Source organism: Mobula hypostoma, chromosome 16 (assembly GCF_963921235.1).
Source record: "Mobula hypostoma chromosome 16, sMobHyp1.1, whole genome shotgun sequence".
In the NCBI taxonomy this organism is placed as follows: Eukaryota; Metazoa; Chordata; class Chondrichthyes; order Myliobatiformes; family Myliobatidae; genus Mobula; species Mobula hypostoma.
Window position 1 is genome coordinate 37302283 of NC_086112.1, and position 19593 is coordinate 37321875.

Here is a 19593-nt window from a genome sequence, read left to right on the forward strand (position 1 = left end):
CTAAGCCATAGATTTCCAGAGTCAACAGAGATTTCAACAATTTATGGATCATTTTCAGCAGTGGCATTCTTTTCCACAAGCAGTTAGTAAATTTGCATCTCTATCTGCTCGAGAACATTATCTTGCATTATTCCCATTTGGAATCATTGGCAAAAGTCAGTGATCAGGATTCTAATCAACTTCGCTTTTCCTACTTTCTACCAAAATTTAGTTGGATGCAATTGTTAAAATCCTTTTGCCAACAATATTACTCCTTACGCACCTTTAGGCTTGAAACAAAATGAGGAATACTGGTGGCAAAAATAAAAAAAAATAAACTAAATTCATACAAAAGGAGCATTCCTAGAGGTGAGTTTTTGCATTAGATCTCTGTGGGGGCTGTGAAGTGTGAAATACAGTGGAATCCTGTTAATTGGAACACATCAGGGCCAGTACATTTTGCCCCGATTAAGCAGCTGCCCCACTTAGCTGAAGTTTCATGAAAATAATTTAAAAAGGTATAAAAAAAAAGACAAACTATATTTAACTGAGTAACAAATTGTGTCTTTAAATGAAATACAGAACAAATTAGAACTCTACTAATACTACTACAGTACTATAAAATTGTGTATTTCTGAGAGTTGTCCACAGGGGAGTTCTTCCAGTGTAATCTGCCATGTATGGCATGACTAGGGAGCCACTTTACCTCAGATAAAGGAGCTTGTCATATCCATTCTGGGGTAGCTCACTCACCTTTGATCCCCAGACGCTAGCTCTCTCTCACCTGTGACTCTAAGAAGCTATTTGAATGCAACAAAGGCTACACCCTGGTACACCGCTTTGACAGGCGGCTAAACCAGGTGAGAACACCCATTGGGCTCCCTGCCTGTCCTAGCATGTGAAGTCAGCTTCAGCAGACTTTGCGGATGAGATCAGCAGTGAGATCCAGCAGCCAGGACGGTGGTTCTGTCATGCTTCATGGAGAAGGAAGGGCGTGATAAGGCACAGAAGAAATCATGATTGTCCGCTGCAACCAAGGAGGAACTCAGTTTGTGATCACTACTTGTACACTGGACCTGGACTTCAGAGGACAAGAGAATGGAGCTGTCCCAGTGCAATGGCTCTTTTACTTATAAAAACTCTCCCACATTAGTTTCACCATCATTGTCAGATATGACAGACAACCAAAACACCGTGCTGTTCTTTTGATTGATTATAAATGAACAAATTTAGTTCAGACAATAGGCTACCTTCATACAATGCTTTCGATGATTGCATTCTCTGAATCTCCGTTTTACTTGTAATATGCAAGATGGCTGTCGATACTTTCAAATTCTTCCAAGTAACTAACTTGTTGAAATAATGAAATCGTTTCATTTTCACTCTCAGATCTTACTGACATCTCCAAGCCTGAATGCTTGAAATTACAGTGGGGGGGAAAAAAAGCTAAATTTTCTTGCTGGTATTTTCTCACCAACTATCAGTGACAAAAAGCACTGCTTTTTGAACACAAACACATGCCCCAACTGATAATATTTTAAAAGGTTCACTCTAAGCAGGGTGTAATGTCTAATGGCCACACTAGTTCACGCGACTGACACTAGTTAGAAACTGTTTAGCAATAGTCTCCAGTCCCAAATGAATGGCATAGTGTCCCAAATAAATCAAGGGATTAGTTTTTGTTCTGAAGAATTGTCCCAAATAAGCAGCTACTTATTAACTGGAATCCACTGTAATGCAATTTAAATGCATCGTTATTTAAAATAAACTCAGGGTCTATTGTTATTAGCACTGATATTTGTAATATATAATATTGAAGAAATAAGGAGGGAGAAAATGGACTATAAGCCAGTTTAATGCAAGATAAATTTGGGGAAAGTGAACTGTTTGTCGAATTTTTTTGCGACTTTCTGAAGTTGTGTTTAACACATTAGATAAGAACAATACAATAGAAGTGGTACTTTGGGTTTTAACAAGGCTTTTGAAAAGCAGCCACACACGTGGCTATTGAACAAAATCGGAGCATGGCCATGAGGATAATACAGAGGTGCAGTTTGGGGATTAGTTAATGTACATACTGTACATACTACAAGGGAGTATATCCTTGTAAGCCACATTAGAAGTTTGAAAAGATTATCTATTGTTATCCTAAATTCTAAGGAGTATTGACCCAACCTTTTGAATCTCTCCTCCTATAACAGACCAACTTTTTTTTTCCTATTAAGGGGGATTTCTTATCGTTCCATAAACATCTGTCATATCCATGCCCCTTCACACATCTTCCCCCTGAAATCATTCTTATCCTCTTCACATTATATACATCTGGCCAGTTTTATATCATCAGAAGATGTGGATATATCACATTTGATTCCCTAATCTCAGAAACTGTTGTAAATCGTGAATGGCCACACCATCACCAATCCCTACAGTAGTTGCTTGTAACACCCTTCTCTCTTAAATATAGCACACTTTTTCCTGTTGTTTTAAAGTGTGTACATTAACTAATCCCCAATCTGTACCAGAATATTATCCTCAATAACCTCTGCTCTAATTTTGTTCAATAACCATATGTGTGGCTCCTTATCAAAAGCCTTGTTAAAACCCAAAGCACCACTTCATTTGTGTTGTCCTTATTTTAACATAACTACAGAAAATCTCTAATGAATTTGTCAAACACAGTTTCCCTTTCCCACTATTAACAATGTGTTAAACTGGTCTATTTTCTCCCTCATTTCTTAAATATCATGTTACAAATATCCATGCTATTAACAATGGACTCTGACTTTATTTTAAGTAATAATGCATTTAAATACTTTATTCATTGACATTATTCATTGGTTTCACTTGTTAATGTACAATTATAATGTCATGTTAGCTCTTTAGTTTGACAATCATTCTCAGTGAATATGGTACAATTATTGGACTTGACTTTTTATGGGGAGTTACATTTTAGGTGTAGAAGCTTCTGTAGAAGTCTTATTCAACTCAATAGCCACCTTTTTGATGATTGTATTTGATTCTGCATCTTACAGTTCTTGGTAAATAAAACATGAAAGCTTGTAAATGCTGCATAATTGTTTTATAGAATTAATTTATTCTTTGGTTTGAGGGGGAAAACAATTTATTCAAGGTTTATTGTCAAAATTCAAATAATGTTTGATTGCTTATTGCTCGAAACAATGTTTTGATTTTGGTCTGTTTTACATATTTATGACATCTGTCACTTCCATTAACATTCCATGTGACTTGTTTTTATGCTAGCTGACCTGAATAGTTGTATATTTATTTACATTATTGGATGTAACTTTATGAAACTTCCTACTGAATTAATGATCAACGCCATTTGTATATTATCTTTTTAATCTGTTTGATGCATCCAACGTAATTTATCCCAAATCGTAAACTACTTTATGGCACAGTAAAATGAAGCATGTAGTATAATAGTTTTCATTAGAGTTACTAAATTCAGTCATTCTATTCACACAATAAAATAAAGAACAGAGGTACATATGGAGAGGAAGATCTCTAGTTTTCAAATCTTCTATTTTCCTCTTGTAAACAGAGATATGATTGAGCATCTTTAGACAAGACAACTTGCATAGTAATTTCAGTTCCATTTTCCACAAGCCATTTCTTTAGATACCAAAAAGCACAGCAATTTCTCATTTCTCCATTTTTTTTTGTTAAATACTTGCTGTCCTTCTCTTTAAATGTGTCAATATTATTCAGCTCAAACACTTTCTCTGGAACAAAACAAAACATTCTCACTACTCTTTCGGAATAAGGGAGAAACTTGGATAAATGACAGCTACCAAGGCCTTGTTACTGAGTGATTGAAGTTGTGAACGGACAAATCTATGTTAACCTGGTGTCTTAAAGGGAAGTGAACAGTGATGTAGTTGATGTATTTCCAAAATTCCCCAGATTTACGGGTTCCGTATTACTTTATGCAATAGGGAGTAAGATAGCAGGACATTCCAGTCCAGTAAATTTCACGTTTGTCATGGGGAGAATGCTAAAACCTGCTTGTAAAATCACTATGCCTGTTCACACAAACAAATTCAAGATAATCGAGTAGTCTGTGAAGTATGGTGCTGTGGAGATATGGATACACTGAGATTTTCATAACATAGTATTTGATAAGGAGCCACTTCAAAAGTTATTGCAGAAAAAATAGGCTCATTATGTAGGAAGTAACACATTGAAATTTATCAGAAGATAGCTTGGCCAAAAGAAAACAAACACTAGACAAAAATTGATCAACTTCTGATTGTGTGCCACTTAGATCAGTGCAGGGGGCTGAACTTTCTGCAGCTTACATAGATGGAGGTGCCAAACTTTGCAATTTGCTGATGACAAAAAATTGAATTAAAAATTAATTTAAAAATGGGCTTAAGGATGCTTCAAATGGGATCTTAAATGGTTTAGCAAATGGAGTATAAAGTAGGGAATGTGAAATTAACCATTAAGGCAGGAAAATGAAAAAAGCAAACATTTTTCCAGCAGTGAGAGACTGCACAACTCTGAAGAGTATGGATCCATGGATGTCCTTGTGCCAGATGACTAGTACGAGGGTACAATGAGGGACAGATTGTAGAACAATAGCAGAATGCTGTTGGTCATTGCTAGGGAAAATAAACACAAGCACAAGTCTTACTTCAGCACTTCAGTGCATTGGTGAGATGAAATTTGGAGCACTGTGTTATAGTATTAAACTCCTTAAAGCTCAAAGTAAATTTATTATCAAAGTACATATATGTAACCACATTTATTTTTATTTTTATTCAGAGATGCAGCGCATAATAGGCCCTTCTGGGCCTTCAACCTGCACAGGCCAGCAAGCCCCGATTTAACCCTAGCCTAATCACAGGACAATACAATGACCAATTAACCTACTAACCTTTGACTGTAGGAAGAAACCAGAGCACCTGGAGAAAACCCACACACTCCACAGGGAGACCATACAAATTCCTTGGAGAGGACGCCAGGATTATTGCCCCAAGCTGTACTAGGTTCACACTGACTGCTACACTACTGTGGTACCACTACTACCCAGAGATCTATTTTCTTGTGAGCACTCCCAGTAAATACAAATATAAACTCAGCGAAAAGCCACACACTACATGAAGGACAACCCAACAGATGTGCAGAACACAACAAACTGTGCAAATATAAAAAGAAAAAAAAGAAACATCATAATTATTGAAAATATGAGATGAAAAGTCCTTGAAAATGAGCCCATATGTTGTGGGGTGAATGAGGTTGAGTGAAGTTATCCCTTCCAGTTCATGAGCCTGATGGGCAAGGGGTAATAACTGTTCCTGAATCTGGTGGTGTGGGTCCTGAGGCTTCTGTATCTCCTGTCTGATGAGAGCAGTGAGAAGAGAGCAAGTCTTGGATGATGGGCGTCCTTGATAATGAATGATGCTTCTTGTAGATGTGCTCATATGGCGGAGAGGGCTTATCTGTGATGGAGTGGGCTGTATCCGTGACTTTTTGTGGACTTCTCCATTCAAGGGCATTGTTGATTCCATACCAGGTTGTAACACAACCAGCCAGTATCCTTTCCACTGTTTAAATTACATGCTGATTTTTTGCAAACTTCTAGGAAAGTAGAGGCGCTGCCATACTTTCCTTGTAATGGACCCAGAACAGATCCTCTGAAATGATAACGCCAAAGAATTTACAGTTGCTGACCCTCTCTGCCTGTGGTCCCCCCTGATGAGGACTGACTCATGGGCCTCCAGTTTCCTCATCCTGTCGTCAATGGTCATCTCCTTGGTTTTATTGACATTAAGTGGGAGATTGCTAATAAATTAGGAGCAATTCAGAAGAGGTTTTTAAGATTAGTATCTGGAGATACTAGAGGTTGTCTTATGGGGTATGAGTGATCAGCTGCAACATTTAAAAGTGTGAAATCATTTAATTGAAAACTATAACATCTTTAAGTATCTTGTCAGGGTGGCTGAGGGGAGGGTGTGAGTTTTTAAAAATATTTCCTTAAGATAAAGGAGGTCTTTCAGCCCATTTGACAAATATGCACCCACTTATTTTCCTTCAGCACATCTTCTCAGACATGCCCTCCGACCACTTTGCTATTCTTGGGAAAGTGAACAGTAGCCAATTGCTAAAAGATTCACTTGGTAGAGTATGCCCACAAGTTTCAGGCTTCCACATCTGGATGTCCATATGCTGTTGTTCCAAATGTGCATATTTTTACCAGGCAATTTACTGGCAAGACTTGGCCATTGTGTTATTGATCATGGTGTCTAAATAGTTAATGTGAATTGTATGAGCATTGGTTTCAGCACTGCTCCATGTGGGACTTTGCTTTTGAACTTCAATTCATAACCCCTCCCCAAGTCTTTTTAAATTTATAGCCTGCCATCTAGCTATCACTTCTGGTACTTGTGACCTATTTAACCACCTGATATTACTCTATTTTGTTATACCTTATCAAAATGTTTTGAAAATTTACAAAAATAATATTTTTATTGTTATTTTAATATTTTTCTCCCAAATCACATAATCTAGTCACAATGACCTCATCAACTTAATTTAGAAGGTTAGAAAAATGGAGGGCTATGGGTAACCCTAGGTAATTTCTAAGGTAAGGACATGCTTGGCACAGCTTTGTGGGCTGAAGGGCCTGTATTGTGCTGTCGGTTTTCTATGTTTCTATGTTGTCATCGCCAAGAGTTGCAACAAAATACAGAGATGGCACAACAGTAGGAATGAAAGATAATATCAGGTGCTAGAAAGAACAGGAGATAGAAAGAACAAAAACAATGAAAGAAATTTAACTTCTATGTTATATTTAGAAATATCCATTCAAGGAAAGAATGTATGGGTAAATAATATGAAAGATTAAACAAATTCATCTCTATTAGGTTTATATCAACCTCCAAATGCAGAAATGCTGCCCTTTCCACTGGTCTTATATCAATTACTACCCCAAAAAGATAAATACCCATAAAAGTGCAAACTATTGAAATATATTAATGGATATAATAATAATAATTATTTATTACTAGGTGCTTTCTTTAGCTCATTATAATCACATAGATTTATTTGTAATGTGAATAAGAAAGTATAAGGGTTAACATTTTGTTGATTTAAGGGAGAATAGAATAGCACCCATGTGAATCCTGCAGCATCTGGTGACCCCGTGATCTCTGTCTTGGAGGCTGACATCAGAATGTCCTTCAAAAGGGTGAACCCTTGCAACGCATCAGGCCCTGATGATGTGATTGGAAGGACATTGAAAATGTGTGACAACCAACTAGTGGGAGTGTTCAAGGACATCTTCAATCTCTCACTGTTGCATTCAGAGATTCCCATCTGCTTCAAAACTGCAACAATCATAGCAGTGCTGAAGAAGAGTAGGGTGAGCTGCCTCAAACATATCACTCAGTTGCACTCACATCTACTGTGATGAAGTGCCTTGACAGGTTGGTCATGACCAGCATTAACACCTACCTAAGCAAAGTCCTTCAACTGCTGCAATTTTCATATTGCCGCAATGAGTCTGCAGTAGGTGCAACCTGACTGGCTCTCCACGTGGCCATGGATTACTTGTACAGTAGCAATACTTACGTCAGGTTGGCATTTATTGATTGCAGCTCAACATTCAACACAATTGTACCCTCAGTTCTAATCAACAAGCTCCAAAACCTGGGTCTCTGAACCTCCTGTTGCAACTGGATCCTTGACTTCCTCACTGGGAGACCATAGACAGTGCTGATTGGAAATAACACCTCCTTGCTGACAATCAACACTGATGTATCTCAAGGACGTGTGTTTAGCCACTGCTCTATTCTCTCTCCACCTATTAACACCATCTATAAATTTGCCAATGACACAACTACTGTTGGCAGAATTTCAGATGGTGATGAGATATAGAGGAGTAAGATAGATCAGTTGGTTGGGTGGTGTGACAACAACAACCTTCCACACGACGTCAGTAAGACCAAGGAGTTGGTTGTGAACCTCAGGAAGGAGAAGTCAGGAGAACACACACTAGTCCTCATCAAGGGATCAGCAGCTTCCAGTTCCAGGGTGTCAATATCTCTGAAGATCTATCCTAGGTCCAACATATTGATGCAATTACTAAGAAGGCATGACAGCAGCTAGGTATCATTAGAAGTCTGAGGAGATTTGGTCTGTAAAGGTGGTGCTACCTCACTTTTTTCGCTCTCTTTTTGCGCTACTTACTTAATTTAAATTTATATATGTTTTTCTTACAATAATTTATAGTTTAAAAATTATTATGTATTGCTGTGTATTGCTGCCTCAAAACAACAAATTTCGTGCCATATGCAGCGATAGTAAATCTGATTCTCATTCTGATTGTTCAAATATGGCAAATTAACAGATATTTTTGGCAAAGGCCAGCTTTATGGTTTTTGACATATTTTCCTCTCAAAAGCTGTACAGCACATTTTCATGATTCTCTACTGCGTACATTCTAACTTTGAAATGAGTGCAAGGAACTTTGTACACTTGTTGCTTATTAGCCTGCACTCCAAATGAAGCAATAATATTCTTTGTATATCCACAAGCAGAGAACATTGTTTTTAATTGTTATATATTTATTTTATAAAATTAGATTGAAAAGTAATTTGAGAGCATACACTGATGAAGCAGTTTCCCCATTTTTATTTAAAGACTGATGTTTTCAGTCTTATTAAAATGCTTTTATTTTAGTTGGAAATTTTCAAAAGATTGCTATGTACGAATGCTCTGATAATTTTCCAGAGGACGTTTTAACTTGCAGTTTCTGTGCATGGAGTTGGGAAAAAACAGACTCCTTGCATTTTCTTCCAACATCTGTTTAAACATAACACGTGCACCAAATCTCATTGTGGTATTAGCCCGAGATGGCAATCGGTGTATATTGTTCCCCATATCATGTTTTCTAGTGAGTTATTATTGGGATCCTGCAAGCACTTAGACACTAATATGGAAATCAGAAATCTTTGAGAATTATCTTATGCAAAATTTTAGCTTTATACGTGCTTTTCTAAAGGTGCTGGGTATCATGATAGACTGACACAAGAAGCTCTCTTTGGCCCTAAATGTATGACATATAGTTAGAGTTTAATTGAATAGAGGAACCATCCTTTTGTTGGCTCAGTAATGATTTTGAGTCAGGACGGTGCTTCCTACTAATGGAGCAATCTAACTAGAAACAGTGGAATCAGCATAATGAAAAGCTGATTATTTGGAATATGACATCTGTTTTATTTTACTTCTCTTGTGTAGAAGTAGCCCCAATTCCAACATATAAATATAGTTGTCATCTAAATCATTAATGATCATCAGGTAGTTAAGTATTAGAATTCGGAGTAAATATTTTCAATTGTTTTCCAGTTGTCCAGTCTATAAATCAAAACAGTTCAAGAATGTTCAAGAACAGTTCAACGACTTCATTATAATAAATATAATATTTATTTATTATAATGTTGGATTGTTGCAGGAATTGGACATTTCCTCTGAGAGAACAATTCATAACTTGAAATCAACGTTTCACATTTGTTTGAATGAAAGACCCTGAAGAAGGGTCTCAGCCCAAAATGTTGACTCTTTATATATTTCCATAGATGCTGCCTGACTTGCTGAGTTCCTCCACTATTTTGTGTTTTTCTCTAGATTGCTTGCATCTGCAAAATCTCTTGTGTTTACACATTTGTATGTCTATCTTGCTAGTACCTTTTAACTTTGAAGCTTTCCACCAGTCTTAACAGTTGTTTTATGCCTTAGTTGTCAATTATTACATTACTTAAATTAATTGTTATATAAAATGTCTTGACTGTATGCCTGAATTGTTCTTTTTTTGGACAAAGGAAATCAGTGCATATGGTCTGTGTCTGAGTGTGTGAGACATACATGTATCATAAGATATAATTCTTAATGGTCATTATCTGAAAAAGGTCATAAATAGGGGGAAGAAAGCCAGAAAACCTCCTTTCCCTGGTGTAGTTAACAGCCTTTATTAATTTTACATTTACTGTGAGTGGGAGAGATTGCAGGAAATGTGTGTACTTGGCTCTTCAGCCTTGGGCTCCACCACTACTAGATGAGAAACCACGAAAAGAAACCAAAGAATGGTGCAAAAGAACAAGGAAATAGGTGCTTATTTCACTTGTGTCTGTGTTTCCGCAATCATTTTCTTTATGCTGCGATTGATAAGATCAGTATATTTCTAATACGCAGTGGATGATTTCATAATTAATAGCATATATTATTTTAAATCCTACCTCTGAAGAAGTGTATGTAAAAAGATTGCTAACATTTCCTTTTTGGCATAGACATATATTCTTCTTTTACATCAGTGGAGTCTCGTGGGTTTTGTTGCAAACTAAAGGCTCTGCATATATATGTTATTATTGGCCTCACGCACAAATTTTATTTAATTAGAAACAATGACTTGATAGATGTATGATAATATTTAGCATGAAGCAATGCAAGTAAAAAAATCACAAAAAAAAACAAGAAACACTGCAAATACTGGAAATCTGAAGTAAAAACTGAAAATTCTACACATCTCAGTAGGTCAGGCAGCACCGCTGAAAAGAAAACAAAATTAATGTCTCGAGCTTGAGACCCTTCATTAGGACCATTTGTTCGACAAAGGACCTTGGACTTCAACCATTAACTCTGCTCCTGTTCCCCCTTCCAAAGCAAATCCATATAATGATTGCTAGAAGTGGGACACTGATTGTCTGCAAAACATCCATTATGCTTAATATTAATGTGCTGTAGTTTATAATGTGTAAATCAAGAGTTTCTATACATAAAGGGAAAAAACACCGGTATGAATTGGCATGAATAGAATGTTAGAGTAACAAAGATCTGTTTTTTTTTCTTAAACTTACATTCAGTCAACATCCAGTCAGCATTGCTCCCCCTTTATATTGCAGAAATTACTGTGAAATACTCAATGGGCCAGCATGATGTGGACTGACCTGTTAAATGTTGCAGTACTTTCCATTTTTATATTTCATTTTATCAGCTTTTTTAAAATTTTGATGCTTTACACCACCTGGCAGCAAATGAAGCAACTTTTTTTACTGCTTTAGATCCAGCAGATTACCTTTTGGATTAGTTCCAATGAAAGAGATGAAAATGCTATCAATAAGCTAAGGAACACTAACTTAAACAAGATTACACTTACGTAATTTTTGAGTCACACAACGAGAACAATTAGAGTTCAGTGCAGTTCATGAAGTGTTCAAACATCAGAAGAGCTATTTACTCTCTCTCTCAACCTTCATAATGCATTACTTTTCTCATTGCCACAACTTTTTGTAGATTTTTGTTATGGCATTAGTTATTTTATCTGAAGTTCCAACATTTAGAGTATAATTAATTCTAAAATATTATTTGCATCATAGCTTTATCATAAATTAATATGTGCTAAGAATCAAGTTTCATGCTGTGTTAGCAATACAAAAGCTTAAGATTTGAAAGAATAAACATACCCAAATATTATCAGGTTGTGTGTGATGTTCTCATATTTTGCTTCATCTCTTTTTTATTATTCTTCTAGGTCAATATACTGATGATGCAGGAAATTGCTACAACTGTCATCCCAGTTGTGATAAGTGCTCTGGCCCAAGCAAAGATGAGTGTATTAGCTGTCCTTTTCCAAGGTGAGTCCTTTTGACACTCCCCCTTGTTTCAATGCATTTTATTTGGGGGTTACCCTGCTGCAGCCAATTCCAATGCAAAACAACTCAGAAATTACAAATGGAATTTCTATTGCCTGGTAGCACTCACATCGACAGAGATGAAATGCGTTGAGACGTCGGTCATGACTAGACTGAACTCCTGCCGCAGCAAGGACCTGGATCCATTGCAATTTGCCTATTGCCACAATAGGTCAATGGCAGATGCAATCTTAATGGCTCATCACATGGCTTTAGAACACCCGGAGAGCACAAACACCCATGCCAGGATGCTGTTCATCGACTGTAGCTCAGCACATAATACCATCATTCCCACAATCCTGGTTGAGAAGTTGCAGAACCTGGGTCTCTGTAGCTCGCTCTGCAGTTGGATACTCGAATTCCTAACCGAAAGACCACAATCTGTGCAGATTGGTGATAACATATCCTTCTCGCTGACGATCAACACTGGCACACCTCAGGAGTGTGTGCTTAGCCCTCTGCTCTACTCTCTATATACACAGGACTGTGTGGCTAGGCATAGCTCAAATACCATCTAAACATTTGCTGATGATACAACCATTGTTGGTAGACTCTCAGGTGGCAACGAGAGGGCGTACAGGAGTGAGATACTCCAACTAGTGGAGTGGTGCCACAGCAACAACCTGGCACTCAATGTCAATAAAATGAAAGTGCTGATTGTGGACTTCAGGAAGGGTAAGATGAAGGAACACATACCAATCCTCATAGAGGGATAAGGAGTGGAGAGAGTGAGCAGCTTCAATTTCTTGGGTGTCAAGATCTCTGAGGATCTAACCTGGTCCCAACATATCAATGTAGTTATAAAGAAGGCAAGACAGCGGCTATACTTTATTAGAAGTTTGGAGAGATTTGGCATGTCAACAAATACGCTCAAAAACTTCTATAGTTGTACTGTGGAAAGCATTCTGACAGGCTGCATCACTGCCCAGGACTGAAAGAAGCTGCAAAGGTTGTAAATCTAGTCAGCTCCATCTTGAGTACTAGCCTACAAAGTACCCAGGACATCTTTAGGGAACGGTGTCCCAGAAAGGCAGCGTCCATTATTAAGGACCTCCAGCATCCAGGGCATGCCCTTTTCTCACTGTTACCATCAGGTAGGAGGTACAGAAACCTGAAGGCACACACACAGCGAATCAGGAAAAGCTTCTTCCCCTCTGCCATCCCATTCCTAAATGGACATTGAACCCTTGGACACTATCTCACTTTTTTTTAATATACAGTATTTCTGTTTTTTGCACTTTTAAAATCTATTCAATATACGTATACTGTAATTGATTTACTGTTTCTTTCTTTCTCTTCTATATTATGTATTGCATTGAACTGCTGCTGCTAAATTAATAAATTTCATGTCACATACCACTGATAATAAAGCTGTTTCTGATTCTGATTCTGGAAACAAGGAACAGGCAGCATTTATGAGGAGGAAAACAGAGTTGATAGCTGGCATTGTTGGCCTTTTATTCAAACTGTAAATTGTTAAAGATTTTACTGTTTATAAGCAGTTTGGAGATTGGGAAGCTGGTGAGAATGGGGAAGGGAAAAATGAAAAGAAAGATTTGTGATAGGGTAGGGAACAGGAATGAATAAACAGCAATAAGAGTGATGATGGTGGAAGGTTTTAAATGACCTCACAGAATGAAGATGTGCTATTTCCCAAGCTTATATTGAGGTTCGTAGAGATAGTATGTCAGACTGAGAAGGAAACTTAAAGTGGTATGCTGCCTAAACGACAAGGCCACCCTTTCTGATTGGATGGAATAATTTACAAGGGGATCATAAAATGTATATTTGATGTTCCAAATGTATGAAATTTCCATCATAACAGCAATAGCAGTTAGAGCAATGCTATTACAGTGCCAACGACCCAGGTTGAGTTCCACCATGTCTGTAAGGAGTGTGTATGTTCTCCCCGTGACCACTTGGGTTTCCTCCAGGTGCTCCGGTTTCCTCTCACAGTCCAAAGATGTACTGGTTAGTAGGTTAATTGGTCAAGGGTATAATTGGGCGGCGCAAGTTTGTTGGGCAGGAGGGGACTGTTACTATGCTGTATTTCTAAATGAAATAAATAATAGTGTTGAAAATATAAATCAATCATTATTGTACAACAAAAGAATATCTGAGGTCTTTTGATGTAAGGAAGGGAGGAGGCAAAAGATTGGGTGCTGCATCTTTTAAGTTGTTGTTTGTTCATCAATGGGATGTCGGCTTTGCTGTAGGACAGCATTTAATGCCCGTCCCTAAGTGTCCTCGGGAAGGGTGCTGAGCTTGATGTACTCCAGTTCGTGAAGTGCACAGCGCCCTTGGATGGAGGACAGTCGTGTGTGTGGGTGGGTGGATGGGAGGAAAGGGGCTTGCTTTGCTGTTTTTATTTTGTTGCTTGGTGTCTTCTGTTGTGTTCTGTGTTCTGCTGAGCATTGTGGGCACGCAGAATGTGATGTGACACTTGTGGGCTGCCCCCAGCACGTCCTTAGGTTGGATCGGTTGTTAATGCAAATTAAACATTTCACTGTATATTTTGATGTACATTTGATAGATAAATCAATCTGAATCTGTGTTCTAGCATTTGGACTGATATGGAATTTGTGTTTTGGAAAATGTGCCTATGAATATGAATAAGGATAACATGAAGAGAATGCTGAGTTCATACTGCTGAAAGTCATAATAGACGAAGACATGTTTAGTGATGTTATTACACTGGTTACAGTAAAAATGACAGAGTGATGCATTGAACGTGGAAAATTGGGTCTCAGTTCGTGTTTGAATTCTGGGTCTTAGATGAAGTGTTAGGAGTAAATTATAACTTATGAGAAATTAAGTGGATATTGTTTGGGGCAAAGGAAATTCCTGACTTCAGGACAAGGGAATACATATTGGACATACGGTACCTGTATGGAATCTGGTGGAAATGATGAATTAGCAATGTAGTCAGGAATTGATTCCTATCCTATAAAATAAGAGAACAAAGACAAGGTATAATTGTAAGTAACACCAGGCCCTTAAGAAACATGGTTTACATAGTGGTGAAGGAGAAGTGGAAGTTTAATTAACGCTGTAGTTTGGATTGAGAACTGGCAGTGGTGAGAGCTATCATTCATTGCAGAAGATGGGTAGAGAGGCTGAGTAAGATAGATTTGTAAAAGAAAACTTATAAATTAAATGTGAACTCAATCCAAGTGAAAAGGTTTTACTCAGCCTCTGTACTCATGCCCATTTGTAAGTTAATTGGGTTGCCTTTAGTTTGTGGTGCTTGCTATTTGAAACACCATAAAACCATAAGAGCATAAGACAAAGGAGCAGAAGTCGGCCATTCGGCCCATCGAGTCTGCTCCGCCATTTTATCATGAGCTGATCCATTCTCCTATTTAGTCCCACTCCCCTGCCTTCTCACCGTAACCTTTGATGCGCTGGCTGCTCAGATACCTATCAATCTCTGCCTTAAATACACCCAATGACTTGGCCTCCACCGCTGCCTGTGGCAACAAATTCCATAGATTCACCACCCTCTGACTAAAAAAATTTCTTCCCATTTCTGTTCTGAATGGGCGTCCTTCAATCCTTAAGTCATACCCTCTCGTACTAGACTCCCCCACCATGGGAAATAACTCTGCCACATCCACTCTGTCCATGCCTTTCAACATTCGAAATGTTTCTATGAGGTCTCCCTTCATACTTCTAAACTCCAAGGAATACAGTCCAAGAGCGGACAAATGTTCCTCATAAGTTAACCCTCTCATTCCTGGAATCATTCCACTAAATCTTCTCTGTATCCTCTCCAACGTCAGCACATCCTTTCTTAAATAAGGAGACCAAAACTGCCCACAGTACTCCAAGTGAGGTCTCACCAGCGCCTTATAGAGCCTCAGCATCACATCCCCGCTCCTATACTCTATTCCTCTTGAAATGAATGCCAACATTGCATTCGCCTTCTTCACTACCGACTCAACCTGGAGGTTAACCTTAAGGGAATCCTGTACGAGGACTCCCAAGTCCCATTGCATCTCAGAACTTTGAATTCTTTCCCCATTTAAATAATAGTCTGCCCGTTTATTTATTCTGCCAAAGTGCATAACCATACACTTTCCAACATTGTATTTCATTTGCCACTTCTCTGCCCATTCTTCCAATCTATCCAAGTCTCTCTGCAGACTCTCCGTTTCCTCAGCACTACCAGCCCCTCCACCTATCTTCATATCATCAGCAAACTTAGCCACAAAGCCATCTATTCCATAATCCAAATCGTTGATGTACAATGTAAAAAGAAGCGGCCCCAACACTGACCCCTGTGGAACACCACTGGTAACCGGCAGCCAACCAGGATAGGATCCCTTTATTCCCACTCTCTGTTTCCTGCCAATCAGCCAATGCTCTATCCACATATGTAACTTTCCTGTAATTCCATGGGCTCTTATCTTGTTAAGTAGCCTCATGTGTGGCACCTTGTCAAAGGCCTTCTGAAAATCCAAATATACAACATCCACTGCATCTCCCTTGTCTAGCCTACTGGTAATTTCCTCAAAAAATTGTAATTGGTTTGTCAGGCAGGATTTTCCTTTAAGGAATCCATGCTGAGTTCTGCCTATCTTGTCATATTCCTCCAGGTACTCTGTAACCTCATCCTTGACACCTTCCGAAACAGAATGCGTGCCAGGGAAGTTAGCAGTTTCCACTCATCATTCTGCCATCAATAATACCTGAAAACCCAGAAACCTCTCTGAGTGATGACTGAGGATGTGTCCTTACAGGCTATAAGTCAAGAGGGAGGCAATTGTACAATGATGTCATGAATTGCAGAGGCATAATCAGTCAACAGAGAACTATGCACTGTGCTACAATTGGAATCACAACCATCAACACCTTCAGTTTGTGTCTGAATTTGTAGAAAAAGCACTTAGATAAAAAAAACAGGACGTGTTAGTAGTCAAATGCACAGCCTCAATTCAATGGTGTTAATCTTCCAACCGAATCAAGAAATGATTCAGCATCAAAAATCTTATATTAAGCCATCTCATAATCTCCAACATAGACTTCTAGGTACTTGTAGCTTTCTGATGCTGGCAAGCATCAACAAGAGAAATGGGGAGAATTGGACCGGACTGATTCACTGGCACAGTTGTAAGATGTTCTTGGCACATTGGAAATGAATGTTAGCATACTATTGCAAAACGCACATGATTTAAGAGTTTTCACCTTGGCATGTTTTTGGAATGACTCTGAGTCTGTGAGTGTTTGCGTGTCAAAGCGCAGAAAGAAATGAAACATGGTAAGAACAGAATGATACTAGCCCAGCACTTGGGGGAGACTTGCAACATCAACTGCTGCTGGTCTTCTTTGCTTAGCAATATGTTCCAAAATATTTCTATCTCCTCCTCAGTAGGTGTAACCAGTAAAATATCATAAATTTGAGGATCTCAAATAATGACAATGAGTGCCCAACCTTTACAATTCATTCTACATGATAGTATCCATCCATGCTATGATTGGAATGCGACGATTGGTTGTGTAAATTGTTTCTAAGGTGCTGCGATTTCTAGAATCATACTGATGTGATAAATATTGAGGTAAGGGCGAATATTGAAAGACCTTCAGGATTATCCATAGACCTGTTAAACGTACTTTTGGTAACATAACTCTTAAGTCAGGATCACTCTCAGTCAGAAACCTTGGCTCTCAATCCTTACTGGCTGTTTCTGCTGAGAAATGCCTCATACGATACCTTGCTGCTTACTGCTGCATTGCGGAAGTCAGGAAAATCTCTGCTGACAAAATGAGAAATTACAATATTTGAGAAGATTTTTGCATTCACGTGTGGAAAGGCTTCCAACAGTTTTGACATTCATAGAGGACACCCAAGCATTTCCATCTGACCATCAGGACCCATCATCTCATTCCATTTATCAACACCAGTCTCTGTTTCACCCATTCCTCTTACTTCCATGTAATTATCATCATTCCTCTGCAGATTCAGTTTTAATGCACAGACGTGACACAAAATGTCAACCTGCCTGCTCCCACGGATGCTGTGTGACGCAATGAGTTCCTCTCGCAGATTGTTTTTTGCTCTAAATACATTTATAGTCTCGGCCCAATGTGTCTGTTCCACCATTTCATAATGGATGATTAACTGGTTGTATCACTGATTATAGAAACACCAATGCCATTCTATGTAAAAGCCTACAAAAAGGAGTGGATACAGCCCAGTCCATCATGAGTAAAGCCTTCACCTCCACTGAGCGTATCTGTTCAGAGCACTGTCGCAGGAAAGTAACATCCATCGTCAAGGAGCCCCCAACTCCCCCAACATCCAGGCCACGTTCTCCTCTCACTGCTGCCATCAGAGGGAATGTACACGATCCTCAGGACCCACACCACAAGGTTCAGGAACAGTCATTACCCGTCAACCATCAGGATCTCGAACGAAAGGAAAGAATTTCATGCAACTTCACTCACCTCATCGCTAAACTGTCCCCAGAATCTATGGACTCACTTTCAAGGACTCTTCATCTCATGTTCTCAACATTTATTACTTATTTATTATTACTATCATTATTTTATTATTATTGTTATTTTTTTCTTTCTTTTCTATTTGCATAGTTTGTGGTCTTTCACACACTGATTGTTTGTCTACCCTGTTGGGTGCTGTCTTTCATCGATCCTGTTGTGCATTTACTATCTCAGCAATATCTGAGTAATATTGTAAAATATATTGTTTGATTAAGTATTCTTTATTGTTTACATGGGGCTTTGTAGATTATATGTAAAAGTATGTGAATGGCATATGTCATCATGCCACGGCGTCTTACGTGCATGCCACACTTAAAGTAAAAAACAAAGTTAGACTTGCATTCTCAGCTCCATGTATCTGTTCAATTAGTTTTTATGTTTTAGAGTTACAAAACCTATCAAGGAAGTTTTAAACAAACCCGAAATGACTGCCCACCTGTTGAAGCGCAGCAGACTGTTTGAGTTTTTTAAAAAGCAACATAACATGTGCTTCTTCACAAGGGGTCAGAAATATCAGGTTTAAAAAAAAGACAAAACAGATTAAAATCATAGGTTCATAAACTTGAATACTGGGTGATAATAACAAGCAGAAATGGCTGGCTACATTGGAGAGATAGACGCATTCGATTGCATTAGGGATATGTATACTGAGTGAATTGATCAGTATTTTAAAGCAAATGCTATAACCAATCAGAAACAAGTACCAGTTTTGCTGAGTGCATTGGGTGGAAAGGTATACAATTTGCTCAGAGGTTTGACTGCTCCAACCAAACCAGCTGAAATGAGCTTTGCTGATATTGTGGAAGTAATACAGGAACATTTAGAACTGAATCCATTGTTAATTGAAGAAGGCTTTAGGTTACTTAAGCAGAATCAAAAGGAAGGAGAGTCCATTTTACCATGTGGCTGAACTGAAGAGATTGTCTTGAGCATGGTCAGTTCAGTGGTATCCTTATTGATGCACTGAGAGATCATTTAGTTTGAGAAGTCTTACAAGAAGGCATTCAAAAACAGCTCCTAACTGAAACACAACTTACATTTAAAAGAGCAGTTTATAAATTGGTGTATCAATATGAACAGCAAGCAGACACAATTGAGTTGCAGGCAGGAATGAAAGTGAGCATGAAACAAAAGACGGCCTGACTGAATAAATTGTGCTATCGTTGATGCAGTGGTTCACATACACCAGACCATTGCAGATTTAAAGATGAAACTTGCAGAAAATGCAACAAAATAGGACAATACAAAGATCATGTTCAGGCAGACAAAAATAAATGGACTGCACAGGAAAGAGATAAAGATAAAAAGTCATTAGAGTTTGAAAAAGAGCACTAATCTGCATGCTGTTGATGAAGAATCTGATAATGATGATAATGACTCAAAACTGGGTAAAACTTCGAGA

At 38.3% G+C, this 19593-nt stretch overlaps 1 protein-coding gene across 1 annotated transcript in view; it reads left to right on the top strand.

Moving 5' to 3' along the window:
• The window catches only part of pcsk5b (proprotein convertase subtilisin/kexin type 5b), a 336889-nt gene that overhangs the window by 259358 nt on the left and 57938 nt on the right, over nucleotides 1–19593 (top strand). The window contains exon 21 of the mRNA XM_063068758.1: nucleotides 11531–11633. Within this exon, the coding sequence (XP_062924828.1) occupies nucleotides 11531–11633 (103 nt within the window). The remainder of the gene's footprint in view (nucleotides 1–11530; nucleotides 11634–19593) is intronic.